The following is a 27,310-nucleotide window of genomic DNA, read 5'->3' on the forward strand; positions in this document are numbered from 1 at the left end:
CCGGCAGCAGGCAATGATGTTCTGGGATCGATTTATCGCATCTGGTTTAGACACGATAAATCGATCCCGGAAGTGCTCGCCGTCGACGCCGGTACTCCAGCTCGGCGAGAGGAGTACGCGGCATCGACGGGGGAGCCTCCCTGCCACGTCTGGACCCGCGGTAAGTTCGGACTAAGGTACTTCAAATTCAGCTACGTTATTAACGTAGCTGAATTTGCATACCTTAGTCCGAAGTGGGGCGTTAGTGGGGACCAGGCCTAACTGTTGAAACCCACACCATCTAGTGTTGTCTCAACTGATCTCCCAAGCTAAAGAAAGAAAAGCTAGCTCAGTATTCAGATGAGAAACCTCCAAGCAACAGAAACTGAGGCTAGGCCTACTCTACAAACTTTTGCTGAATAGCCATGTCAGTTAGGCATGTGATTTGTGACCCACATAGCTGTGCCAACAAACCCCCTAGTATAGATGCAATTATACTGGCAAAACTGTTTTTTTGCCAGCAGTATAGCTTACTTCACTTGAGATGGGGCTGGAAAAAAGGATGCCAGTTCAAGCACAGTTACGCTGACAATAAGGGTCGTACACACTAGGAGCGCTTTGCTGGTTTATCAGAAAAGCTTTTCTAATTTAGATTTGTCCTAAGATGTTGCAGGAAGTGATGTGGTAGTCATAGTTGAGGTGAGATGAGATTCTGCGGCTTGCAATGTGCTGGCCAAGGGATGTACTGGCCGCTGCTTCCCGCATCCCCCATTGGCCTGGGACGGTGAACCGCGGCCAGGGAGAGCTGCAATCGGCCGAACCTGCAGACGTGGCAGGTAAACAAACCATCCCAACCCACCAGCAGATTTCCCTGATGGACCGTGTGCCAAAGGTTGCCGATCCCTGGACTAGATGATAATGATGGGCCCTTCTGACCTTAAAGTCTATGAGAATACACTATGGTATATGTGTATTGTTGGGAGTGCTGTCTTTTAGATGAAACATAAAACCTGTAGGTTTTCATAAAAGTAACGGTCGTAACCTTTGTGCCCGGCAAACTCCATACTTTGTTAAATACATGATGCCTTCCCTGAATTTCTTTCAATTTGAATCTGATATTACAGCATCCTTATTCACTTTATCTCCTAAACTGTACATTGGTGCCATTAGAGTGCCTAAATGATCCCTGTGTATAGTTTGTATATTGATTAGTGAAGCACTTCGGGATGCTTTAGGATGAAAGGGACTGTAAATGAATTGAATTTATTGCACCTTTGAAGGTGATTAGTGCTGCTCAGGCTGGAAGAATACAATTGTTGATCAATAGACTGGCGTATTTTATTTATTTTTCATTTAGTCATGTAAATTGCTAATTGCCAACAGTTTAGAAGAATAAAGAATCTACCCTAAAACATATGTGTGTGTTGGGAGCAGAAGAGGCAATGTGTGATGGTGGACAGCCAGAAGACTAGCTGGAAGTGGCTTGGCTAAGGGGTTAAATTTCATTCTTCCAGCTCAGAATTTAGGTTATCTGCTGGGTTTGCTGGGAACTTGTGAGAGGGAGTGTATGTGTACTTTTGAGTTATTTAATTGGATTGTTGTACAACTGGTTGATCAGCACGTACCATCTGTACGGAAGAATTTGTATAAGTAATGCTGTCTTGTTTTACTGTAGAGCTATAAAATACTGAGATGACTGATGCCTGGAAAACATATTGGGATTACAATACATACTCCATCATGACTCCTACAATCATTCTGTAAAATACTTTTGTGACATTACTCTGAAATTCAGATGAGCTGGCATATGGAATAAAGGTTTACCACTATGCCAGGACAAGGGAACACATGGATTTTTACACTGATTTTGCAATTCTGGCTTACTCTTCAGGCAATATGACATCAGGTGATATACTAATCCAAACAAATAAAAATGATCTAATTAAAATCCAAACAAAAAGAGATCTATAAAAGGCTAAAATTTCTTTGCAAACAGGACTAGCACCACAAGGAACCTGGCAAACTACCCCGGCATTATGTTGCTTTTGCTACAGGGATATAAGATTTAGTGGGAGACCTCCAAGGTTCTTTTTCATGACAAATTGTCTCTGCTGTGTATCACTCCCAACAGGTTTTACTTCCCAGATATACACTCCCAACAGGTTTTATTTCCCCAGTGATGACAATGAACACTCCTGAACAGCTTTCTCTTTGTCACTGTTATTCATGTGCTGTGTTAATGCTTAGGGACCTCAGCTGGACCAGGGCCCCTTTGTGCTAGGTGCTGTACAAACACACAACAAAGAAACAGCCCCCTGCCTCACAGAGCTTACAGTCTGATACCAAAGACAACAGGTGGCTGCAACAAATAGATGGGGGAGACAAAAGGAAACAAGCAGAGAGAATTGAAATTTTTATTAAAGTTGATGTTTAAAATTAAATATACACAAGTTAAGAGGGAAGGTACTGTACCTCTGGGATCAGGCTTGAGTTATGAGGGATTACACGTATCGGTTACAAGGATCACGAGATACATACATATCACATAACCAGCATAGACCTGGATTGGGGTGCGGGAGTTTTTAAAGCGTCAGTGGATAAGTGGGCTCGGGTACGCCACCCATGGAATGTATTAAGAGTCCAAGTCAGTATCAGCATAGCGAATAAGTACATGGGTGGGGTTATACTAGTCAGCTTGATTATCAGGTCCCTTGTTCTTCCTATGCTCTGGAAAGCTTGTCTCTCTCACCATCAGAAGTTGATCCAATAAAAGATATTGCCTCCCCCACCTTGTCTCTCTAATATCTTGAGACCAACACAGCTACAACAACACTGCAATAAACTCTCTCTTGCCTTCCTTTCCTGGCTTAGATGTAAGAGAAACAAACTCCAACACCCCTCTTCCCACTTCCCTGCTCCCTCCCCACTCCTTCCTCCCTCCCCTCCCCTGGTATTCACGTCTTTTCCTCTCATTCATTTGTTTTCCGTGTTGGAAATACCTCGTGTCTGTCCCCTGCGTTCCGCCCTCCTCTCAGACTAGTCCAGCTGCCCTTTCACATGCTTCCTCTGGAAGCCCTGGCACGGAATCAGCCCCCTCCCCCGCTCGCTTTTCCATGCCCCTGCTCCAAGTCAGCCGCACTACTAGGATCGCAATTCGGGTTAGCTGCAAAGGCATGGAAACACCTTCTCGATCTCAGCTGTGGAATCCCGCCCCTGCAGCCACCACTCCCATCTCAACCCCCCTCCTCCCCCCCAGCAGCTACAGCCAGAGCGCCAACTACTTCTCTTTCCCCCCGTCCACCGCCCCCTCCAGGGTAGGGTCCATCTGCTCCGCTCTGTCTCTCGCTCCCTCCCTCCCTCCCCCCACCCGCTTTCTCACTCCTCCTCCGCGCGCCCCCCCTCCCCAAACGCTCCGAATCTTCGCCGGCCGTCGCTACGGAAACCAGCCGATACCCAGTAAATGGGCACCCTGCAAAAGCAATGCAGCCGGGTAACAAAGAAGCCCCCCCCCCCCCCCATGGGGTTCTGCAGAAACATCTCAAGTCCTTTTGCTCTCTGTGTATATATTGGAGGAGACGCGTCTTGCCACATAGCTAGGATCCACAGCAATTTAACACAGCAACCACAAGAAGTGCAGATGGAGGGTATTTTTTCCAGCTTTTCTGGTGAAGAAAATCAACAGCCTCCTCCAAAGTGCATTTCACAAACGCCTGGATGCTACTGGATTTGTCCAGATTACGTTTCTGTTTGGGACTTTCCCATTTACACAAAGGGGTTGGCTTCCTTCAACCATCACTGCCGATAGCCTGGCCAGCGTCTTTTCCCTTAAGGGCGATAAGATATGTTTGCTGGCAAGATGCACTTCGGCAAAAAACTATTTACATCAGCTCTGGGGAAATATAACTTGGTGATTGAATAAGGCATCAAACCGAAGCCGTGTGTATAAAACCAAATCGTTACAGACGCTTTTCAGCTTGGTTTCGAAAAGAAAGATAATGATTAAACCAAAGAAATCGAGGCTGGTACTAAGCGTTTTCCACGATGCGATCCGTTTTCCTTGAAATGCAGGAGGGAAGTTGTATTTGAAATGCAGCACAAGGGAGAATAAGAACATTCTAAAAAACAAATGCCCCTTCGTGTGTTTTGCCCCCAAGAAATGAAATATTCCCTTGACTGATTCTCCTCTTGCTACAAATAAAGGATTGTTCATATTAGGGTTATTGAAATGCAGCGAACATACAAAGATCATCAGATTCTGCAGCACAATGCGATCTCTGGGGTCAGAGAGGTGGGCGGTTTGGACGGGTGTCTTGAAATCCTGAACCCTTGATTATTTTAATGGTTGTAACGTTCTTGTTTATAAACAAATCGGACATTTTGAGATTTGATCTTTTTTTAAAAAGTAATTCCATCAGTTTTCCTCATTACTGCTCTTTCAACAGAGGTTTAGGTAGCTTTTCCCATCAGTATAATTTATACATTGCAACTGAAAAAAACAAACACCAGTCCATGTAGACCTAGGCTGCCATACATGCAAAAAGCCACTCCTCCGCACCCCCTAAAAAGAGATTCATATCCTTTGTATTTCACGCAAATCATTGCTGCTACTCATGTACTTAGCAGCAATATTATTTCAAGCGAATTAGTCTCAAATTACATTTTATAATTTGGGGAAAGCACAAATATATTCCTGATAACGTCGCTTCGTCCATTAATTTAATGCATGAAAAATCTAAGTGGGAGCCGCCTCAGAAAACAGTTTTTAAAAATACAAATCAAGGATAATCAGACAGCAGAATTTAATTAGACCCGTACACTAATTACAGAATATTTTATTTCAAGCCAATATTGCTAGGGGGAGGGGTTTGATTCTGCTTTTTCGGCGGCGACCGCGGCTGCTTTTACCATTTTCAACATCTGGCCTACAGACCTACTAATTTCAACTCGTGATCTCGTTTGGCAAAACTCGAACTCGATCTACGTGATTTAAATACCTTCCAAATTGGAGCGATAGAACAATTGCAACCAATTAAATTAAAAACTCAAACCTCGCACAGTATCTGTTGATCTTCTACAGCAGAGGGTGGAGGGGGGTGGGTGGAGTAGGGGAAAGAGGATGAAATCACAAACACACAAGTCAAACCATTGTCTCTAATTTAACACAGAAGCAAATGGGGGAGAGAGACAGAGACACACAAACAGAGCCACTGCAAGTCAAATGAAATCCCCTTACAGTGTTAATTCACCTCCGAAAAGAAAGGGCAATAAACCCATGCATCATCATTTTAAATGAAGAAAAAGGAGTGCATGCATTTTTCCATTACTTTATTTATTTTCGGGGTATTAATTATCAGTCAAAGGCTGATTTCAAATTATTGCAATCGCGGCTCCATTGTTCGCTCCAATTGGAAGCCCCACCCCCTCCTTTGTCTGGCGGCGCCGTGATTGGTCGGCGACGGGCGGGGGGTTGCCGTCAGCGCTCGGAAAGCCCATTCATCTGTGCACTTGGGCGTTGGACTCCGCATCTTATTAGCAACCAGGGAGATTTCTCCATTTTCCCCTTGTCTACAGTACGGCTACAAATCTGGGATTTTTTTATTACTTCTTTTTACTAAACTTGGGCTCTTTTTTTTTTACTCGACTTTTTTCCCTCCTTTTCCCCCCTTTCTCCTGTGCTGCTGCTTTTTGATCTCTTCAACTTAATTTTTTAAAAAGGAGTGCATATAAATCGGTTCTGTTCTCTCTTCTCTTTTCCCCCCCCTCTGGTGTGTGTGTGTGTGTTGCTGCTGCTGCTGCTCGCCCAGTATTTATACCAATCCAACGCTCTTTGTTTCCCCTCCTTTTGGATCTCTTGAGTTTCTTTGTTGAATAAGACAGCATGGGTGCCCAGTTCTCCAAGACCGCTGCAAAAGGCGACGCCGTTGCTGAGAAACCTGGGGAAGCAGTGGCTGCATCTCCTTCCAAGGCGAATGGACAGGTAACCCCCCCCCCCTCAACCTACCCGATTTTTTTTTAAGGCAAAACTTGGACTTTTTTTTTCTTGCATCCTGTTTAATTTTTCCTCCCCCTTCGAGGTGCCTTGGGCATATTAGATGGAGAATATGGCCAAAGCTTTTATCTTGAAAACTTAATGCAAAGGAATGGCTTTTTCACTGTTTTATTGGGGGGGGGGGGGGGGAAGGAAGGGTTCCATAGACCCGATTTTTTTTAACGGAGTGAAGCAGATAAAAATCACTGGTGCGTTATTTGAATGGGGTGCAAGCTGCTAGTAAACTGAGGAATGTGATACTGGGTTGGCTTTTCTGTCCATTCAATCTCCTCCGTGCGTTAGCTTTTTCTCCTGAAGACGTTTGTCTGTGACTAGCCAAAAATGCCCCTGATGGGAGGTGGATTGGTAGATAGTAGTATGAAATTTGCTCTCTGCAGTGCAAACTGGCAGGGGTGAGGTTAGGGGAGGGAAGTGGCATGCCCAGGGGTACCCTGTTGGGAAGAGTGCTGTGCGTCTGGGAGATGGCTGGCTGGAGAAGGGAAGGGGCAGCGAAGCACGCTCTTCTCCATATTGTTGCATGCCTGCCTCGCCCCTACTCCTCTACGGATCTGGGCTCAACCTACGATTTAAACCATGGGGGGGCTGACTTGCTCTGGGAGGCTTTTCGTGTCACTCTGCCTGTCTCAACACAGTCTGCACTTGGGGGGATAGGGGTGACTCTTGGCGTTGCACTAACGTGACCCTCGTCTCTGCCACCCCCGCCCCCCGTGCAACAGGGGTAGCGGCGCTGGGCGCACCTCCTGGGCTACTCTAGAGTCGAGTGGCGCCTGCATCTAAACACCGGGCACCCCCGCCACGCCTCGGAGCAGCTGCTGCTGGAGCCAGCCGGACTCCGTCGTCATCCGGAGAGGCTTTAGACTCGTTAAAAATGCAAATGCAGCGAGAGGCGGGGGCGCCTCTTAACCAGCCAGCAGGGGGAGGGAAGCCACGTCTTTATTTTGATTTTTTTTGCTGGCTGAAGGGGGCGGGGGATGGGGGCGTGAAACGGACGCAAGGACCGAGGCGAGCTTTGTTAGCCTTTCTCCTCAGCTGCGCTGCTGCTGGACAAGGCGTGCGTGAGCCCCGCAGCCCGCCAGCTGCTCTCCTCTTCTTCCCTGCCCCCTCCTCTCCGGCCTTCTCCAGCCCGGCTCTGCAAGCTGGAGTCACACTGCCCTCTGCTGGCGGAGAGCCGCTGTAGCCCGGCTGGCCTTAGTCCCGCCGGAGCTGCGATGATGGGAGGGCGGGAGGGGTAGCTCACTGCCCTGCAGTGCCTTGCTGATGCGTTGGCTTTTTCAACCACCCAGGAGTCCCCACCGTACCTTATGAAAGCGGCCGGGGGCGTGGCTTGGTTCTGCATTTCCAGTGCAGCACCAATGGACTGCGCTCCCGGAGCCTGGGCTGGGGAGAAGGCAGGGATTTGAATTTTGAAAATGCTCAGTGCTGCCTTCTTCTCTCGAGAGGAGCAATGGCGAGTCTGCTCATTGCAACTGCTGGCTTATGACCCCCTGTTTCTGCAGTTAATCACTTGATCTGATCAAATCCTCTGACTGGTATAATTGTTCATATCATGCCCTAGTATTGGCATAAAATGGCAAGTATTCTTAAAACAGTCCGTAGTGTCTGATCCATCCAATTTTGTCTACGTGCAGACTCTGGTTAAGGGAAATGAACTGTTACTCGTCAGGTGACCCTATTGAGCTTGGGATATGGCTGAGAAGCAGATCTTCCTCCAATAACACTGAGTTGTTTTCTTCCAGGAAAATGGCCATGTAAAGGTGAATGGCGATGCCTCTCCAGCAGCTGCTGAGGCAGGCAAGGAGGAGGTCCAAGCAAATGGCAGTGCACCTGCTGAAGAGACAGCGAAGGAAGAGCAAGCCTCTTCTGAGCCTGCCTCTGAGAAGGAGGGAACAGAAGCAGAGAGTACTGAGCCAGCCTCGCCTGCTGAGGGAGAGCCCTCCTCGAAGGCAGAGGAGGGAGCTACCCCTTCTTCCAGCAATGAGACCCCGAAAAAAAAAAAGAAGCGCTTTTCCTTCAAAAAGTCCTTTAAGCTAAGTGGCTTCTCCTTTAAAAAGAACAAAAAGGAGGCTGGGGAAGGAGCAGAGAACGAAGGTGCAGCTGCCTCTGCAGAGGGAGGGAAAGATGAAGCAGCTACTGCCCCAGAAGCGACAAGCAATGAGGAGGGTAAACCTGCCCAGGAGGAGTCCTGTGCTGCTGCAGCTAGTGGCACAGAGGAAACAAAGGAGGAGACTGGTGACTCTCAGGAAGCAAAATCAGAAGAGACTGCACCAGAGAAGCCTGCGGGAGAAGAGGCCAAGCCTGTTGAAGAGCAAAAGCCTGAGGATAAACCAGAAGAGGCACCAGCTGCCTCTGCCCCTAGTGCTACAACTGAGGCCACCTCAACTGAACAAGAGGCCCCCAAAGTAGAAGAGGCAGCACTTCCTACACAGGAAGCCCCATCTGAGTCTAGTCCAGAAGCCCCACCAGCTGAATCGGCAGAGTAAACATGGCAATTTTGAGATAATCGAAGAACTTTTCTCCCCCTGTTTGTTTGTTGGAGTGGTGCCAGGTACTGGTTTTGGAGAACTTGTCTACAACCAGGGATTGATTTAAAAGATGTCTTTCTCTTTTTTTTCTCTCCCCACAGATCCCATCTCAAATAATTCTGTTACCACCATTCCAACAGGTAGAGGGGAGACTAAACACCTCCCTCTGCCTTGTTCCTTTTTTTTTCTTTTTTTGCATCAGTATTAATGTTTTTGCATACTTTGCATCTTTTATTCAAAATGTAAACTTTCTTTGTCAATCTATGGACATGCCCATATATGAAGGAGATGGGTGGGGTCAATAAGGGATATCAAATGAAGTGATAGGGGCCACAATGAGGAATTAGTGATGCACATAATTGCCAAGAGAATGTGCCACAAGAAACGATGTAAGGGGTTAGTCTTTTTTAAAAGAAAGTTATTACAATGTATTTTGTGAGGCAGATGTTCTATAAGGTTTACAACACTACAAGTCTTGACTAAGAAGGAAAGGAAAAAAATCAATACCCAGAAAAAAAGATCATAGTCTTAGGAATTCATTTAAACCATAGGAACTTTTCACTTATCTCATGTTAGCTGTACCAGTCAGTGATTAAGTAGAAATACAAGTTGTATAGGCTTTATTGTTTATTGCTGGTTTATGACCTTAATAAAGTGTAATTATGTATTACCAGCAGGGTGTTTTTAACTGTGACTATTGTATAAAAACAAATCTTGATATCCAGAAGCACATGAAGTTTGCAACTCTTTCCACCCTGCCCATTTTTGTAAAACTGCAGTCATCTTGGACCTTTTAAACACAAATTTTAAACTCAATCAAGCTGTGATAAGTGGAATGGTTACTGTTTATACTGTGGTATGTTTTTGATTACAGCAGACAATGCTTTCTTTTCCAGTTGTCTTTGAAAATAAAAGAAAACTCTTCAGATGCAATGGTTTTTGTGTAGCATCTTGTCTATCATGTTTTTGTAAATACTGGAGAAGCTTTGACCAATTTGACTTAGAGATGGAATGTAACTTTGCTTACAAAAATTGCTATTAAACTCCTGCTTAAGGTGTTCTAATTTTCTGTGAGCACACTAAAAGCGAAAAATAAATGTGAATAAAATGTATAATTTGGTTGTGTTTCTTTTATGGATCCTCTGACAGCTATAAATGGACTAGCAAGTGTGGCTTAAACTTGCATAGAGAAGGATCTTGTGTGCCATTAATGCTATCTTTAGAAGTGGTTTAGAATTTTGGATTCAGTAATATTCCAAGTCTTTATTATGAAGAAATTTATAAGCAATATCTCCAGATGGCTTATGGCATCTGCTTTTTTGAACAAAAGACTGGAAGCCAATCTGAGAACATGATGGCATAGTAAGACTGCCGTTGCCCAGGTTCCATCTTGGTTTAAGACCAGTTGTATACAGCAGACTCAATTCCTACCTCTTAAAGTTAATATTTGACTTGGATTATATTGGGTAGGGTGTTTAGAATATGGTCTTAGGCCAAATTTTTCTAAACTGGTTGCCTAAAATTAGGCACTGAAATAAATGGTCCATTTGTTTTGTTATGCCACTTCTACTTATCTAGTTTTAGACAACCAGGTTGAAATATATGTAGCGTAAAAACACTTGTGTTTTCTTGCAGTCTGCTGAGCATTTAAAAGCAATATTTTTCTCAAACATGTTACTCCCTATTACAAATAAGTTACAAAGGGGATTGCTAAATTTGTCTATAAAAATAGTCACTTGGTGCTTGCCTTTAATTGTTTGGATGTTTGGCTAATTTCCAACATATTGCTCAGGGCATGTTATGCCTTAATAAAACAGTAGGCTTATGTAAAAGTAGTAATGGTGTTCAGAGGGTGGAAATTGATTCAAGAAACTTTCTCCTAAGTTTATAGGAGAAAGTTTAGTATTACACTTCCATCAAAATTTTCAGCAGAAGCTTTCTTTGGAAGTAATTATGATTCATTTTATGAGAAAATGGCACATTAGCACCTGGTTCCCAAAAGAACTGAATTAACTGCAATGGATTCCTGCTGAATGCATACTTATTTTTATTCAGCTGTCTACCATTTTAATTTTGGCTTGTATGTACACTAGTTACCCTGGTATTTCTCTATAGTTTTAGATATGTATTGAATATTATGCTGTAATGGCCATGGGATGAAATAAATGGATGTAAAATGAGATCCTCCACACCAGTGTCATTCTTGGAGTACATCTATTGAAGGTGTTCATTTTATAACCATTTTACTCAGGGTTTTTATAATATGGTTGTTTTTATTTAAAAAAAAAAAACTGTTCAAGACATTTGATGTCTTGGCCCTATATTCAGTCATTTTTTTTAAATACATTCCTTTATATTTAAATCAAAGTATTTTGTTTTTAGAAAAGTCTGAGGTGTTTTTTGTTTGTTTTTGTTGTTTTTTTTTTATTATTATTTTATTAAGTTGTCAGGAAGAACCAAATCACTGAGTTCCCTTCACAGAGCAATAGTCAATACTTGGTGAATGTGGTTTTTAAACTGTTTACCAAGAAAGCAGTTTATTACTGTGTAACTATTGCGATGTTTCAATTAAAAATAGCTACTGTAACTGTTTCATTGCAGTTCAAATCCATTTGAAATCTTGAAATTTAGATACCTTTTGAGACTTGCAAGAGCTGTTGGAAACATATTCTGACATAGTTAAACAGTTCTATTAGGCTAAATTACAATGCTTTTTTCTTAGGCAAAATTCTTACTAAAATCAGCTTTGCTTGAACAAGGACTTCAAGATTCAAAACCCCCTTCAAATTCTAATGTCATGTCTAAGCTGCATTTTAAAGTCTCCATAATAGCAACATTTCTAGTGAAGTGATCTAAGTTGAGTATTTATCCCCAGTTCATGAATGGGAAAGTGTAATGACTTAATTCATTTGATTTCACATAAAATAAAACAGGTGGGAGGGAGGGAAGAAATGTAATTTAAACTATGTCCTCCATTAGAGTAGGTCCATCTTCCTATGTAAGTGTATACAATTGTTTTCTGGAAATCAGTAATGCTTATAAACATTTCTGCTGTTGCACTTAAGCCCTCACTAAAAAACCCTCCTCCTATAGGTTGTAAACATTCTCTTAAGTTTATGCCTTCATTCTGTGAGGGGGAGGATTTGTTTCCAAACGGTTTAAAGGCAAAAACTTTAATAACAGGCTTATTCTAAATGGCTGTTCTGGAAGTAAAACTCAAGTAGCATTCTAAGTTCAACAAAGGTTTTATTTTTGAAGTGAGGTATTTTGTACAGCCCTGCTTTTAACTTGAGAATACAACTGTAGGCTTGACTGCTGCCCTTATAATAACACCTCCAAGCAATAGTAACTGAATTGAGTGCATAGTAACATGTACTGCACAGTGAGGGTGGCAAAATGTCCTCTTTCAAGATCCACAATTCAAATGTTGGTTGAAAGTCAATTTTTAAGAGATTGAGTAGTATGAATTTCATATACGAGTATGCAGTCATTGGAAGCAGCTTTGCTGTAGGTTATGACTATTTTTTTACCACTATTCACCAAGGTAGAATGGAGTATATTTTAGTTTCATGAAGTAGGCAGCAGGTGGAAATAGTATGTTTTTATAATGAACTGTAGGCAGAAGGGTTGACATGTTGATCACCTACAGTTCAAAGGAGTTCACCTAATTAGGGTGAACTCTTGCAGCTATAAGTAGTCTAAATGGAACATGCTTGTTGGAATATGCAGCTCAGTGTACCTTGAAAAAGTAATTTAGGAGGTGGTGCTACAGGCTACTACAGGTGGTCCAACCTTTTTGGTCCTATGGGACAGATGCTAGTGGTGGGGCACCTCTGGACCACATACAGAAATACAGGTTCCAAAAATGGCATCCTCCGTGCAGTGTGACATCATGAGCACTGTGGAGGATGCTATTTTATAGACCAGATCTGCTACTGGGGAGGGTGGAAGTGTTTGGGGGCTGCATGAAACTGGCCTGTAAGCCACCAGTGGACCACCCATAGGTCATTGCTGCAGTTAATGTCATAACTTCTCCAAAGGCTAGCTAATGCAGATAAGGTGGCACTGCACTATGAATATCCAGTGGCTGTTCATATTTGAAGATCTGAAAAAGGCAGCTCTAGCATGAACAGTTTACCCAGACAACTGTTTCTTCTTGGTCAAGTGGCAAAGCAGTTAGCTACAGATATTTGTGTGGTACAGCTGCAGGATAAAAAGGCACATAAAGTTTGAACAGAAGAGAACCTAAAGCCTGTTAAAGCGCAGAACTGGGAGTCAGGAGATTTGGGTTTTTCCATTTCCTGGGTCTGCTGTGTGAAAATGAGCAAGAGGCTTCACGTCAAAGTGCCTGTGATAATATGGGGATAATGATAACGAACAAGGGTGATGTGAAGGTTAATCTTTTCAGAATGCTTTGAAATCCTGTTACAGAAGGTACTATAAATATTATTTATACAGTTTTTACTCCATCTTCATGTTAAGGGATAACATGACTGGCCAGAACAGGACTTTTCTATTAAACTACCATGTAGTAAAGACACAAATATGATCCATAGAAGATCAGCTCCCTAAGTTTAAATAGAACTTTAAAGAGGTCAAATCATTACTCAGGCAAAATGGATATAGGAGATAATGACAATTTTGCCTAAGAAATGCAGATTCAGTGTAATTTTCCAAGAGGAAAGCTTAACAGTTTTAGCAAGAGAGGGGTTGCAACCTGCAGAAGTGAGGTATTAAAGTTACTAGGGTTAGCTATTATATCACTTATCCCAGACCTCACTTAAGTTATCACATATCTCTGTGTATGAGTGGAGCTAACTTGGAAACAGAAAATTCCTGTTCTTCTTTGAACCTACTGAGTGACACGGGTACCATTTTTTTTTCTTGCACTGTGGTGGGGTTGTGAATGCATTCCACGCCAATTTTTATTTATTTTCTTCCTCAGTCCCTTACACTCACTCACATGGCTGTGCATGTCCTAGCCTCCACCTGAGGAGAGCTAGAAAAGTGGAGCCCATTTTGGAGCCCATCAGTACAGTTTCTTAAAGCCTTTTTCACACTACATCAGACACCTTGATAACAATATACGTTTAATACATGTTGCTAGTGTGGATGTAGAGACAGTGTGAACGGAGGTTTGTTTTTGATAACTGCACTAGCCAAATGCTGCTATAGACAAAAAAGTTCATAGCTTAATTTTTATAACATAGTTCTCGGGGAGGGGGGTATGTTAATACATTGGTCAGGAAAGTCATGCTAGATCAGTGGTTGCAATAACTGCAAAAAGTGACTCTTGTTAGCATAAACCAATTTAGTTAGCTCAGTGCAAATTGTGTGTAGACCAGGCTAAGCATTTACATTTGATAACTGAAAAGATACTCTGAAAAGGTAATTTATAGGATCCAGGAAACAAAGTCCATTTAGTAACTGACGGTTAATAGTAGGCTTCCCTTTGGAAGAGAGAGCACTTTGATACACAAAGGTAAAAGGTACCCAAAGCCTTTGAAGAAAACTAGATTTCCCTCTGATTAAGCGGCTAGAACCAGAGTAGAAAAGAGAAACCATAATTTTTTAGGCATGAAGCCACCACTTTTTCTCTAGGAAAACTACAATTTTAATACAAGACACAGAGCCTCCTCTACAGTGCCTATTTGAAGCCCATTAGAAAGTAATTGCGGAAGCAAAATCCAAAATTGGCTAAGATTAAGAAAAATATTTGGACCAGACAGTTGCTTTACCAGTTTATGTAATTCAGGAGCCTGTTAGACAGCTTTGGTAAATACTGCCTTTTCAAGTAAATTGGGCACCAAATAAAGTCCACTAGGTATCTCTCCATAATCTTACACAGTGGTATAACAATGGGATAGAAATTAGAAAAGATAAATGAACAAGAGTGTTTTTTCCCCCTCTAGTGAATAAAGGAACTGGGTCCCATTCTTATGTCTTTTCAACACTCTATATACAAGTTCAGTTCCTAATCAAAGTCCAGGTGGAAAACTTGCAAAAATAGAGAAAAGAACACTTCCTAAACCCTTTAAAACTATTTCTATGGATACTGCTGCAGATTAGTAGAATTTTATTTTAACATCTCACCATCTGAACTTCTGGCTGTTTAATACCCCAGATTACTGAATGCTGGATAGAGATAAAGTATTATTGGAATGTCAAATAAAGGTATAATAATTTACAGGTAGGATTTTCCAAAGCACTCATTGTTGGCCTAATTCTTCTCTGCTTTTAAAAATCCCACTCTAAATAGTTCTAGAGCTAAAATAAAAATTAAATTTGTGTTAATAGATATATACCAGCACATCTTGGCATTCATATAATATGTGAGAAAATGATTCTATGTGAGTAAATTGACAAACCGTGACACACACAACCAAAGCAGTGACATTAAATGGGCAATTTCACACGTTGCTGTTACAAGGCCATTTGGTAAGGAAAATGAAAATTTACACTCATTCCTACAACAGGACCAGGGGTGAAGGTTAGAACCGGCATCTGGGGTCACAAGACACTGCCGTATATTCCTATATTTTCCCCTGTGTTAAATGAATTTAGTGCTTGACAACTAAAGTACAGTATCTTAAAAAAAAACAACCCTATAATAACTTGCCAGAGCAATTAGGTATATTTTACATAAAATAAGTTAAATTTTAATAAATTGCTGATATTTAATTGAATCTAACCTTCTAAAATAGAATGTCTAGAAATTCCCTCCAAAATTATATACTTTCTTGCCTATATGCTACCGGTGTAGAGAGAAGTGACACCATATTATTTCAGGATTATAGGTGAAACCACCAATTTTATTGTAAAGCTAGGGAAAGTCACCTTTCCAAAGACAGAGCAGGATTGTCAACACTCCCCTCCAGTCCAAAAGGAAGGAGTTCAAGTCTACCCAGTCTGATGTTTAGAATCCCCAAAGTAAACATGATATAATCTAAAGAAGCTTGAAGAAGGACTTCTGACTTCATAGCACTTATGTTATACCAAAGCTATGATAGTCACTTAAACCCAGATTTAGGCATTGATCTGCTCAACATTGCAATGCCTAAACTAATTAAAGAACCTAAGGCTCAGTCTACACTTAACATTTAGGTTGATATAGCTACAGTGCTGAGGGGTGTGAAAAATCCACACACCTAGGCTGACATAGCTATGGCACCCAACACCCAGTATCGACACAGCAAGATAAACAGAAGAATGCTTCTGTCAACCTAGCTACCATCACTTGGGGAGGTGGAGCGCCTATTGTGTAGACACACCCTAAGTCTCATTTTTCAAAATGACTAAGGGTACGTCTACACAGCAGAAAAAAACAACAACAAAAACCAACAAACCCACGGTGCAAGTCTTGGAGCCTGGGCCAACTGACTTGGGCTCACGCAGCAAGGCTAAAAATAGCAGTGTAGACATTTGGGCTCTGGCCCAGGCTCTGAGACTCGGTGAAGGGGGAGGGTCTTAGAGCCTGGGCCCAAACCCGAATGTCTACACTGCTATTTTTAGTTCTGCAGTGCTAGTTCAAGTCAGTTGATCCAGGTTTGGAGACTACTGCCATGGGTTATTTTGTTTGTTTGTTTTTTTGCTGTGTAGGTGTATGCTTAGGCATGTAGGCCCTATTGAAAATCATTCTTTAGAAGTTTGTCCCATAAAAAACTTCTTTATAATTCACTTACTATGTATAGTCCAGAGCAACCAAGTGCAGGAAGTATCATTTATGGCTCTAAATATGGGAGATGCCAAAGAGGTCCTGGGATTTCAGGAGAAATAATATAGTTGTTTATATTTGTGGCATCGCTGGGATGAGGAGCACAGGTAGCTGGAGTTACCCTGTTTAAGAAGAAGCAACTGGTTCAAATTTCACAGCTTAGTGCAAAGCATAACAAGGGTATCACCGGAGGAAGACTTGAATGCTAGACATTTCCCATGGCATGGAGCAGAGATGCAAAGGGGTGATGGGCGGACCAGTTGCAAATGAGATTCTTACATTTTGCATCGACTCATTGGAATATTCACATTGTAATGATGAGATAGTTTAAAAATGAAGATAATAAATCAGTGAATGGTGGTCAGATCCCCAATTCTTAAAGCGGATTAATGGTGAGGGTGTGGTAGTGGAAGGCAACTGAACACTGGCTCATCTGAAAGGGTTGGCTCTGAAACCAGCCTAGTCACCTCCACTCTCTTAAAAGTGATTATTCGAAAATACCTATATTATTGTAGTGTCCCAAACGCCCAAATCAACTGTAAGGCCTTATTTTGCTGGCTGCTGCAGGAGCACAGAAAACAGACAATCCCTGCCCTGGATGGCTTGCAATCTGAATGCAGAAAGGTCAGTCTATTTCACTTCCTACTATTGTTAAAGTCACCAGTTCCTGTTTGTGTTATAGCTTGATTGTGATTTAGAGGGGGTTCTGCTATCCATTTCCATTTTTTAAGCACTATGTGAGACTGGCTTGCACCTTTCTTTTCATACCTAATGCTGCTTATCTTCATAAAGGTTGAACCATGATCCAAAAGACTGTATCATCAGAGTTACTCAGTGCATGGATAGCCATGGATGTTTTCATAGATTCAACAGTGATGAACATGATAGAAACAGATAAGATTAAATTGGAATTGGCCATTGAGGGGAAACCCTTAAAATGAAGGGGGAAAAAAACACGTTATTGAAAGCTCTTTAGTGACACTATGAGGCCACTTTGATGTAACGCAATTGAAATAAATTTTACTTTTAAATCTGTCTGCTTCACACACTATCAATCAGAAATTAATATGATCAGTGTTTTTTGTTTGTTTTGGTTCAGAGGGATTCTTTTGTATGTAGAGATATAACCTTTCCTTTTTAGAAAAATGTTTTAGCTACCTGATGATGATACAATCAGTTGATTGAAAGATGTAGTATTAAAAAGGTACATGTTGGAAGGTGAGATTTTTCCTCTCTTTTTTTCCTGATTAAAAAGGTGTTTTAAGGATCTAATTGGTTCCCTGAAAAATTTTCACCCTTAGCCGTGAACAGTAATGTCTAGTCTGGTGAGTTCAAGTTATGCTTTTTCTCTGACACATGCTTGCTTTAAATATCTATTCTAACCAACACATTATAAAAAGCAACAGAATTTGCTGGGGACACAACTGAAGTTGCTTCAGACACAACTACTCAACCCCTCTATAACTGAACTGAAGATCTAACATGATTTGGGGTTTTAAAAGGATATTATCAAGGCATTTTTCATGTTATAGATATCAAAGTCATCCCTGAGCTGCATTTTGGCTTATCAGGCTGAAATGATTAAGGCACCTCAGTTTCCATAGCCAATGATACACAATGGAACGATGTGGCTAGCACCATCTTTGACTCCCTAACCTAATGGATTAGGTACCCATTTACATCTAAGTGGCCTTTCTGTGTGAGATCAAGTGAAATGCAAACCCATGACCCTGGGATTGTAGATGAGCACCAAAACTACTCAGCCACCATGCCGTATGTGTGTGTGTATATATAGCTGTTGTAAAAGCTTCCTGGAAATATGAAAGTGAATTTTTTTTATAAACATGCTTTCTCAGCTATTTATTATGCATACATGACCTTTAGTTTGTTAGGCTGTTGCCACACTAGGCTTTTCAGCCATATCTGATAAACAAGCATGGAACATAGCTATCCTCGCTGCTCCATTTCACGTGATATTGAAAATGATGGTCCCACCTGTTTAGACAATTAGCTGAGTTAGACACTGGTTCTAGCAAACCTTACTGGACTCTGACAGAATGGTCTTATCCATAGTAACAATTTTAAGAAATTCTCCCACCACCGCTCTTGCACCACTAAGATAAAGTTCCTCTGATGCTAGCAATGGTAGGAGTGGTAGTGTAGGCTGTCTGATGGCATTTCTACCACCATGTTTTGTCTAAGCCTGCTCTAGTGGTAAAAATGCTGGTGGCTGATGTATATTAATCCTTTCGGTTTTGTTAATATAATTGGAGAGCAACAGTGGAGCATTTTCCTAAAATTGTCATGATTGGCTGTGCCTATCAGCCCTTGAGGTATTTAGCATGCTTTGCTGCAAAGTGTGTTGGAGTTGTCTATTCACAACAGTGGGACACTTTTGTAGAGGGAGCATGAAGAGCTATGTTTGACACACATTGTTTAACAAAGCTGAAAATCTTAAAGTAAACACAATATCAGGTCAGGGATTTTTAATAGTCTCCAGGTGACAGACATTTTTCCCCACCAGAAAAAGAAAGACAGTCAGAAAGAATTTGCTTTGAAAATAAATCACATATATAAAGAATTATACAGACTTTGAAAAAAAAAAAAAAAAAAAAAACCATACGAAAAATGTGGGCTACATGTAGGGCCTGTTTCTCTGAGGGGAAATTCTACATTTGGTGGAAGGAAGAATTTTTTCTCTGGCAGGTTGATTTTAAAAATAACCAGCAGCAATTTAAAGCTGCTTCTAGGTTTGGACTCTAAGAGTAAATGCCTGGGAAATGGATTAGAGGGGAAAAGGCAGGTGAGGCAGTCAAAGGTACATTTATCACATAGCTGTGCAATTTATTGCATGGCTGTCACCTACACACATATATGCAGATAAGCCATATCTGCTTTATACTTCAGCATTTTATTGTTTTTATATCTAAAGAAAGGGAGAAGAGCAGTGGGGAGGAAGCATAGTTTGGACTGGTGATTCAAACTGGTTCAAACTATCTGTGTGTCTACACACACCCAGAGAGCAGATCAGGGCAACTGAGGCAGAAGGTCCCAGAAACATCCAATTGAAATTTTCCTGGGTAATCAATGCAAGACCAAGAGAGGTGTTTGCTGTCAGCCGGATCTCAGCACCTGTAACATTTTAGCTACAGATTTCTTATCTGACTACAGGCTGATGAGAGCAAGTCACCTATTAACTAAACAACTGAAAGTTGCCAGCATTAAGGAGCCATCAGACTTTTGCTGACAAGACTAGCACTTAGATTTCTGACTGAGATGCTGTCCTTTCCTTTCAAGCCCTGAAGAAATTCAGGTGACACATACTACATTTTAGGTCACATTACAGACTGAGAAATCATCTCAGAAAGAAGATCAGAGGGAAAAGAATGTGTTTAAATGTGTTCAATAAAATACAGAAGTGTTAGTGTTATGCTAAAACACTATGTTGTAATGCAGATGTTAAAAAAACAATCATGAACGTGTGTAACAATTGCAACAGAGTTGTGGAATTCTGTATAGGAAGAAACATTAGTAGATTTACTATCTAATGGTTGTAGTTTTAAAAGTTATGTTAGAAATATTTAAAATATTATTTACAATGTGTTTGTGTGCATCAGATGTCAATGCTTGTATCCTAAGCAATTGTGTAGTATTCTCTGACACCTACATTCAGGGTTCTGACTCTCCTATGCTTTCCAAGAAGTCCCGAAAGGACAGAAATTCTTCAGCAAAAGTTAAACTGAGGTGCAGGAAAGGTTATCTAATAGTAGTTGTACATAATTTACCTTGTCACCTGTTCCATATACACATACCATTAATAGTGCCAGATTTGGTTCTTGAGTGTGCTCATTCATGTAGCTAACTTGGAACAATGAGGAACCCCAAACATACATCAAAGGATGGAATTTGGCAATAAGAAATTTGATTTTAGCACTATTATAAAATGTTAATATAATTTATTATTTTAATATGGTCACAGGTAGAATCCCTGATCAAGACTGGGGCCCCATTGTGCTAGGAACTGAATATACACATAGCATGAGCCAATCCCTGCTTTACAGAGCCTTAATCTAAAAAGACAAGATGGATAAAAGTATTGGAGAATACAAGTGTTATCACCCTCATTTACAGAGATGGAATTAACGCTATGCTATGAATATCACCTCAGTCATGTACAGGTTGAGATCAAACCAAATGTCTCTCATTCAAACAAAAATGTCTGCCAGAAAGTCAACCATCTAGAACAGTCTACAATCTATCTGTAGTAAAGGTGGTATATAGCTGAGTATTGTTACAGCCCTGTAGTAGTTCCGGGGTGGGCTCGTCCCTTCCTGGGGCGCCTGGGAGCCAGGCCGCCCCGCTACAAAGCGAATAACAGTTAGGGCCCCGACCTTTGGGAAGGGGCTAAGCACACAATTGATAGCTCAGAGCTCAGCCTTTGTGCAGGGACTGAGCACACAATTGGCAGTTCAGGGCTCAGACCCGTATGCAGGGGCTGAGCACACAATTAGCAGTTCAGAGCTCAGACCCTTGTGCAGGGGCTGAGCACACAATTAGCAGTTCAGAGCTCAGACCCTTGTCCAGGGGCTGAGCACACAATTAGCAGTTCAGGACTCAGGCCCTTATGCAGGGGCTGAGCATACAATTAACAGCTCCGGCCCTGGGTCAGGGCGGGGCAGCAAACCAATAGTCATTCAGTGGCCCAGGCCTTATAGCAGGGGCTGGGTCAATTTGGGTTAGCCCAGGCCCTAGGTCAGGGCGGGGCAGCCAACAGATAGTCTGTCAGGGACCCAGGCCCCTTGGACAAGGAGGAGGAGAGACTGCCACCCGGCGCGGGGTGGCAGGGGGGAACACAGGCCCACCCACTCCACTGTGTTCCAGCCCGGGGCCCTATCCGCAGCAGTCCGTCTGCCGCGCAGTCAGTGGGGATCCTGACCGCAACACACTGACATGGGTTCGGGGTCTGCTATCCCCGGGCCACTTCCCATCTCCTCCTCCATGGGTACTTGCTCCTCCTGAGTTCCGTCTGCTGGGTCGCAGATCATGGGCTCCTCCGGGCCCCGAGCACCAGGTAGGTCTGTCGCTCCCTCTGGGCCCTCGGCGGGGGGAAGCTCAGACCGCTCCTCAGGATACCGGGCTCTCGGCAGGCTCGGCCAGTCCTCCTCAGGGTATCGGGCTCTCGGCAGGCTCGGCCAGTCCTCCTCAGGATACCGGGCTCTCGGCAGGCTCGGCCAGTCTTCCTCGGGATACCGGGCTCTCGGCAGGCTCAGGGCCGCGGGAGCTCGGGCACCAGCGTCTGTCCTCTCCCGCTGCCGGCTAGCTACTGAGCGCTGTGGCCTGGCCTTTATACTTCCTGTCCCGCCCTTTGACTTCCGGGGGGCGGGGACAGGCCGCGGTGGCTCCGCCCACTCTGGCGGCTGTTCTGGCTCGTCCCTTCCTGGGGCGCCTGGGAGCCAGGCCGCCCCGCTACACGGCCCCCCCCCTCAAGGCTGGCTCCCGGGTACCAGGGCCAGACCCTTCCATACCTCCTAGGCGGGAAAGGAAGTCGGCGTTCGCGTGGTCTCTCCCAGCTCAATGGCGAACGGTGAAGGCATAAGGTTGCAGCGCTAAGTACCACCGCTGTAGCCGCATATTATGGTCCTTCATGCGGGCCAACCACTGGAGAGCAGAGTGGTCGGTGACCAAGATGAAAGGGGCTCCTAGGAGATAGTACGGCAGGGCGTCGCAGGCCCACTTCGCGGCTAGGGCTTCCTTTTCCACCACTGCATAGTTCTTTTCCCGGGGGAAGAGCTTCCGACTGATGTAAAGGACCGGATGCTCTTCGCCGCCAACCTCTTGGGAGAGGACTGCCCCGAGACCCACCTCCGAAGCGTCAGTTTGCAGGACGAAGGCCTGCTTGAAATCGGGGCTATACAAGACTGGCTCTTGACAGAGGCTTGTTTTGAGGGTTTGAAAGGCTTCATCACACTCGCGGGTCCAGACCACTTGCCGGGGGCTTTCCTTCGTCAAGAGTCCCGTCAAGGGGGCTGCGATCGCCGCGAAGTGGGGAATGAAGCGTCGATAATACCCTGCTAGCCCCAGAAACTGGCATACCTGCGGCTTCGTGGTGGGCGGGGGGCAGGTCGCAATGGCCTGCACCTTGTCCACCAGTGGTTTCACCTGTCCGTGCCCGATAGCGTACCCCAGATACTTAGTTTCTTGTCGGCCGATGCAACACTTCTTCGGGTTAGCTGTTAACCCGGCGGCCCGCAAGGACCTCAGGACGGCTGCAACCTGTTCTAGATGGTTTTCCCACTGCGGGCTGTAAATGACTACGTCGTCCAAATAGGCCGCCGCATAGTCTTGGTGGGGTTGGAGGAGGCGGTCCATCAGGCGCTGAAACGTGGCCGGGGCTCCGTGGAGGCCGAAGGGCATTCGAGTAAACTGGTATAGGCCCGTAGGGGTCGCGAACGCAGTTTTCTCCCTGGAAGTAGGATCCAGGGGGATTTGCCAATACCCCTTGCTGAGGTCCAGGGTCGTGATGTAACGAGCTCCTCCTAACTGGGCCAACAGCTCGTCTATCTGGGGCATGGGATAGGCATCGAACTTGGAGATGGCATTCACACGCCTAAAGTCGATGCAGAACCGTTGGGAGCCGTCGGGCTTCGGTACCAACACGATTGGGCTTCGCCACTCGCTGTGCGATGGTTCAATCACGCCCAGGTCCAGCATCGCCCGTACCTCCTCATTCATGGCGCCTCTCCGGTGATATGGCAAGGGTCTGGTCACGCCGCGAATCACCACCCCCGGTTCCGTTTGGATCCTATGGTACACCAGGGAGGTGGCTCCTGGTTGGGCAGTGAAGGTGTGACGGAACGCTCGTAGGAGGCACCGGGTTTGCTTGAGTTGTTCCTCCGTCAGGGTCTCCCCAAGTTGGGGTTCCTCCGGGTCCCGGGTATGGGCTACCTGGGGCCCTAGCTCGGGCTCTGGTGGGTAGGGGTTAATCAAAAGCCCTTCCCGTTCCCGCCAGGGCTTGAGCAGGTTGATGTGGTACTGCTGTATCCGCTTCTTCCGGTCGGGCTGGTCGATCTCATATGTAACCGGGCCCACTTTCCGGACCACCTCATATGGTCCTTGCCAGTGAGCCAGAACCTTCGACTCACTGGAGGGGAGAAGGAGTAATACCCGGTCTCCGGGTAAGAAATCCCGTGTTTGGGCGTCCCGGTTGTAGGCCTGGGCTTGCGTCTCCTGGGCGGCTTTCAAATTCTCTTGGGCCCGGTCTCCAGCCTGCTTAAGACGCTCCTGGAGCTGGATCACGTACTTTAAGAGGCCCTGGGCCGGTGAGGGGGTTTGCTCCCAAGTTTCCCTCACTAGGTCCAATAGGCCTCGCGGTCGACGGCCGTAGAGCAGTTCGAACGGCGAGAATTTTGTCGACGACTGGGGGACCTCTCGGACCGCTAGGAGCAAGGGTGGGAGTAGCTGGTCCCATCGGCGAAGGTCCTCTGGGGGGAACTTACGGAGCATGTCTTTTAGGGTCCGGTTAAACCTCTCGACCAGCCCGTCCATCTGGGGATGATAGATTGACGTTCGCAGTTGCTTGACCCCCAGAAGCTCACACACCTGGCGGAGCAACCGCGAAGTAAAGTTTGTCCCTTGATCCGTGAGGATCTCGCGGGGTAGGCCGACACGGGCAAAAATCTTCACCAGTTCATCAGCGATGGTGTGGGCTGTAATGTTCCGGAGGGGAATTGCCTCAGGGAACCGGGTAGCATAGTCTAACATCACCAAGATGTATTGAAACCCTGCACTGCTTTTGGGAAGGGGCCCCACCAGGTCCATGGCCACGCGCTCGAAGGGTGTCTCAATTAGGGGCATCGGGACCAACGGGGCTTTGGGAGTCCGGGCCAGAGCGGCCAACTGGCAGCGCAGGCAGGAATTACAGTAATTCTTCACCTCCTGGTACACCCCTGGCCAGAAGAAGCGTCCCAAAATCCGGGCCAGGGTTTTCTCGTGACCGAGGTGTCCAGCCGCGGGGACATCGTGGGCCAACTTGATGACGGACTGTCGATGACGCTGGGGAACGAGGAGTTGGGTTCGGATCTCCCCCGTGTGGGGGTCCCGCTCGACCCGATACAGGCGGTCCTGCCGCAACTCAAAGTGTGGCCACCGGGCCGCTCGACCGGGGTCGAGGACAGTCCCATTCGCCATGGCCAATTGTTCGTATACTTGCTGAAGTGTGGGGTCGGCCCGTTGGTCCCGGCAGAAGTCCGTGGTGGGCGAGGAATTGGTCGCCGCCCCTGGGGGAGCGTTCTCTGGTTCTGCGGCCGAGCTGGTTGGCTCGGGGGTTTCCCTCTCCTCTCCTTCACTCTCGGGGGCCTCCCCTTCAAAGGCGGGCATGGCCCGCGGGTCGTCTCCTGCGTGCCGGCGGAGGATGGCTGGAAACTCCGGCCAGTCCCGGCCCAGGATCACGGGGTATGCCAGTCGTGGGGCAAGTCCCACCACCATTGATCGGGTGACCCCCTCGATCGTCAGCTGGGCCCGGGTACTCCGGTAGGGCCGTACGTCCCCATGGATGCACTGCAGGCGAATTTCACCCAAACGGGCGTCAGCCGGGGGACCGAAGCGTTGGCGGACTAGCGTCTGTCCGCAGCCCGAGTCGAGGAGGGCCACCGTCGGGTATCCTTCAAGGACCACCGGCACGGTGATCTTAGTCGCCTGGGAAGGACGGGCCCGAGCCTCCCCTGCACAGACCTGGCCAAAGGTACACTCCAGCCCTGGGCAATCCTGCTGGAGATGGCCGTACTCCCCGCAGGTGAAACAGGGTCCCAAGGGTGGCCCGTCCCGTCCGGGGCCGAACGCCAGTGGGGGGTCCCGTCGGACTTCGGTGGTCTTTTTGCCCTGTGGGGGTCAGGATCCGAGCGGGTCGCCCGGGTGCCACCGGGGCCCGAGTCCAACCCTCAGCTTCCCGGGAGGAAATCCGTGAATCCGCTCGAGCGGGTGTCCCTTTCTTCTCGGGGGTAGGGCGCTCCGCCCCGGGTGGGGCCCCTCGAAGTCCCGGGCCTATCGGCGTGTCAGCCGTGAGGAAGTCCTCCATTAGTGACACGGCGGCGGCCAGGGTCGCTGGTCAGTGGCGGAGGACCCAGGCCCGCCCCCGTGGTGGAAGAACATGGGTGAACTGCTCTAGCAGCACCTGTTCCATTACCTCCTCCGATGTTCGGTGCTCGGGTTGTAACCACCGCTTGCAGGTTTCCCGGAGTTCCTGGGCCACCTGCCGAGGTCGGGCCCCCGTGGGGTAGGTCAGACTCCTAAACCGCTGGCGGAAAGTCTCGGGGCTCACATCCAGGGCATCAAGAATGGCAGCCTTTACTTGGCTGTAGTCTTGGGCGGCTTCCACCGACAGGCCTCGGTAGACCATCTGCGCCGTCCCAGTCAGGTATGGGGCTAATATGGAAGCCCATAGCTCCGGGACCCAGACGGCGACGGCGGCCACCCTCTCGAAGGTGATGAGAAAGGCTTCAGGGTCATCACCGGGGACCATTTTCGTCAGCCGGATCGGGAGGCTGGACCGCGTAGTCCCGGCTGTGCCTCCAGGCTGTGCCTCTCCGGGTCGGGCCAGCGCCGCTGCGAGTTGCTGGAGACACTCCCGCTGGAACTCCTGCTGCTGGGTGACCAGGTCTTGCACGAACTGGTTCCGCTGAGTTCCAAGCTGCTCCATGAGCTGCTGCTGCTGTTGCAGCTGTGCGGCCTGCTGCTCCCTTTGCTGTTGCAGCTGGGCCGCCTGCTGCCGCTCCTGGGTTTCTGTCACCAGGGCCAAGAGCTGGGACAGATCCATTTCTCGGGAGGGGGATCTTTCTCCCCCGGCCCCTCTCTCCCCGGAGTCGAGGGTTCGCGCCCACATCCTGGGCGGGTCTCCTGGCTGGCTCGCCACGTGTAGTAGTTCCGGGGTGGGGCTCGTCCCTTCCTGGGGCGCCTGGGAGCCAGGCCGCCCCGCTACAAAGCGAATAACAGTTAGGGCCCCGACCTTTGGGAAGGGGCTAAGCACACAATTGATAGCTCAGAGCTCAGCCTTTGTGCAGGGACTGAGCACACAATTGGCAGTTCAGGGCTCAGACCCGTATGCAGGGGCTGAGCACACAATTAGCAGTTCAGAGCTCAGACCCTTGTGCAGGGGCTGAGCACACGATTAGCAGTTCAGAGCTCAGACCCTTGTGCAGGGGCTGAGCACACAATTAGCAGTTCAGAGCTCAGACCCTTGTGCAGGGGCTGAGCACACAATTAGCAGTTCAGGACTCAGGCCCTTATGCAGGGGCTGAGCACACAATTAACAGCTCCGGCCCTGGGTCAGGGCGGGGCAGCAAACCAATAGTCAGTCAGTGGCCCAGGCCCTGTAGCAGGGGCTGGGTCAGTTTGGGTTAGCCCAGGCCCTAGGTCAGGGGCCACTTCCCATCTCCTCCTCCATGGGTACCTGCTCCTCCTGAGTTCCGTCTGCTGGGTCGCAGATCATGGGCTCCTCCGGGCCCCGAGCACCAGGTAGGTCTGTCGCTCCCTCTAGGCCCTCGGCGGGGGGAAGCTCAGACCGCTCCTCAGGATACCGGGCTCTCGGCAGGCTCGGCCAGTCCTCCTCAGGGTACCGGGCTCTCGGCAGGCTCGGCCAGTCCTCCTCAGGATACCGGGCTCTCGGCAGGCTCGGCCAGTCTTCCTCGGGATACCGGGCTCTCGGCAGGCTCAGGGCCGCGGGAGCTCGGGCACCAGCGTCTGTCCTCTCCCGCTGCCGGCTAGCTACTGAGCGCTGTGGCCTGGCCTTTATACTTTCTGTCCCGCCCCTTGACTTCCGGGGGGCGGGGACAGGCCGCGGTGGCTCCGCCCACTCTGGCGGCTGTTCTGGCTCGTCCCTTCCTGGGGCGCCTGGGAGCCAAGCCGCCCCGCTACAAGCCCATATTCACTAACATGCTGAACGTCAGAGAGGACAAATCAGAGCTAGAAACTCATGGGCAAAGACAAGCAAGTACTCATAATCCCTTTTTGAGACCTCCCTTCCAGGAGGGTCCTCAACCACTGAAGAACAGT

At 46.6% G+C, this 27,310-nt stretch overlaps 1 protein-coding gene and 1 long non-coding RNA gene across 4 annotated transcripts in view; one reads left to right on the forward strand and one right to left on the reverse strand.

The window, feature by feature from the left end:
* LOC101948928 (uncharacterized) overlaps nt 1-3,181 on the reverse strand; it is a 145,398-nt gene extending 142,217 nt beyond the window's left edge. For both annotated transcript variants that reach the window (XR_002888286.3, XR_010599581.1), the window contains exon 1: nt 2,979-3,181. This is a non-coding gene — a long non-coding RNA (uncharacterized LOC101948928). The remainder of the gene's footprint in view (nt 1-2,978) is intronic.
* A 1,902-nt stretch (nt 3,182-5,083) lies between these two features.
* MARCKS (myristoylated alanine rich protein kinase C substrate) lies at nt 5,084-9,662 on the forward strand. Of its 2 annotated transcripts, none has more exons than XM_005287584.5 (2): nt 5,084-5,956; nt 7,765-9,662. In XM_005287584.5, exons 1-2 carry the CDS (start codon nt 5,858-5,860, stop codon nt 8,506-8,508), a joined length of 843 nt encoding a protein of 280 aa, XP_005287641.2. In that variant the 5' UTR covers nt 5,084-5,857; the 3' UTR covers nt 8,509-9,662. The 2 variants fall into 2 exon arrangements, with proteins under 2 accessions (XP_005287641.2, XP_065444400.1); XM_065588328.1 differs by lacking the exon at nt 5,084-5,956 and adding an exon at nt 7,219-7,598.
* Nucleotides 9,663-27,310: the final 17,648 nt, after the last annotated feature.

The sequence above is a fragment of the Chrysemys picta genome, chromosome 3, assembly GCF_011386835.1.
Source record: "Chrysemys picta bellii isolate R12L10 chromosome 3, ASM1138683v2, whole genome shotgun sequence".
In the NCBI taxonomy this organism is placed as follows: domain Eukaryota; kingdom Metazoa; phylum Chordata; order Testudines; family Emydidae; genus Chrysemys; species Chrysemys picta.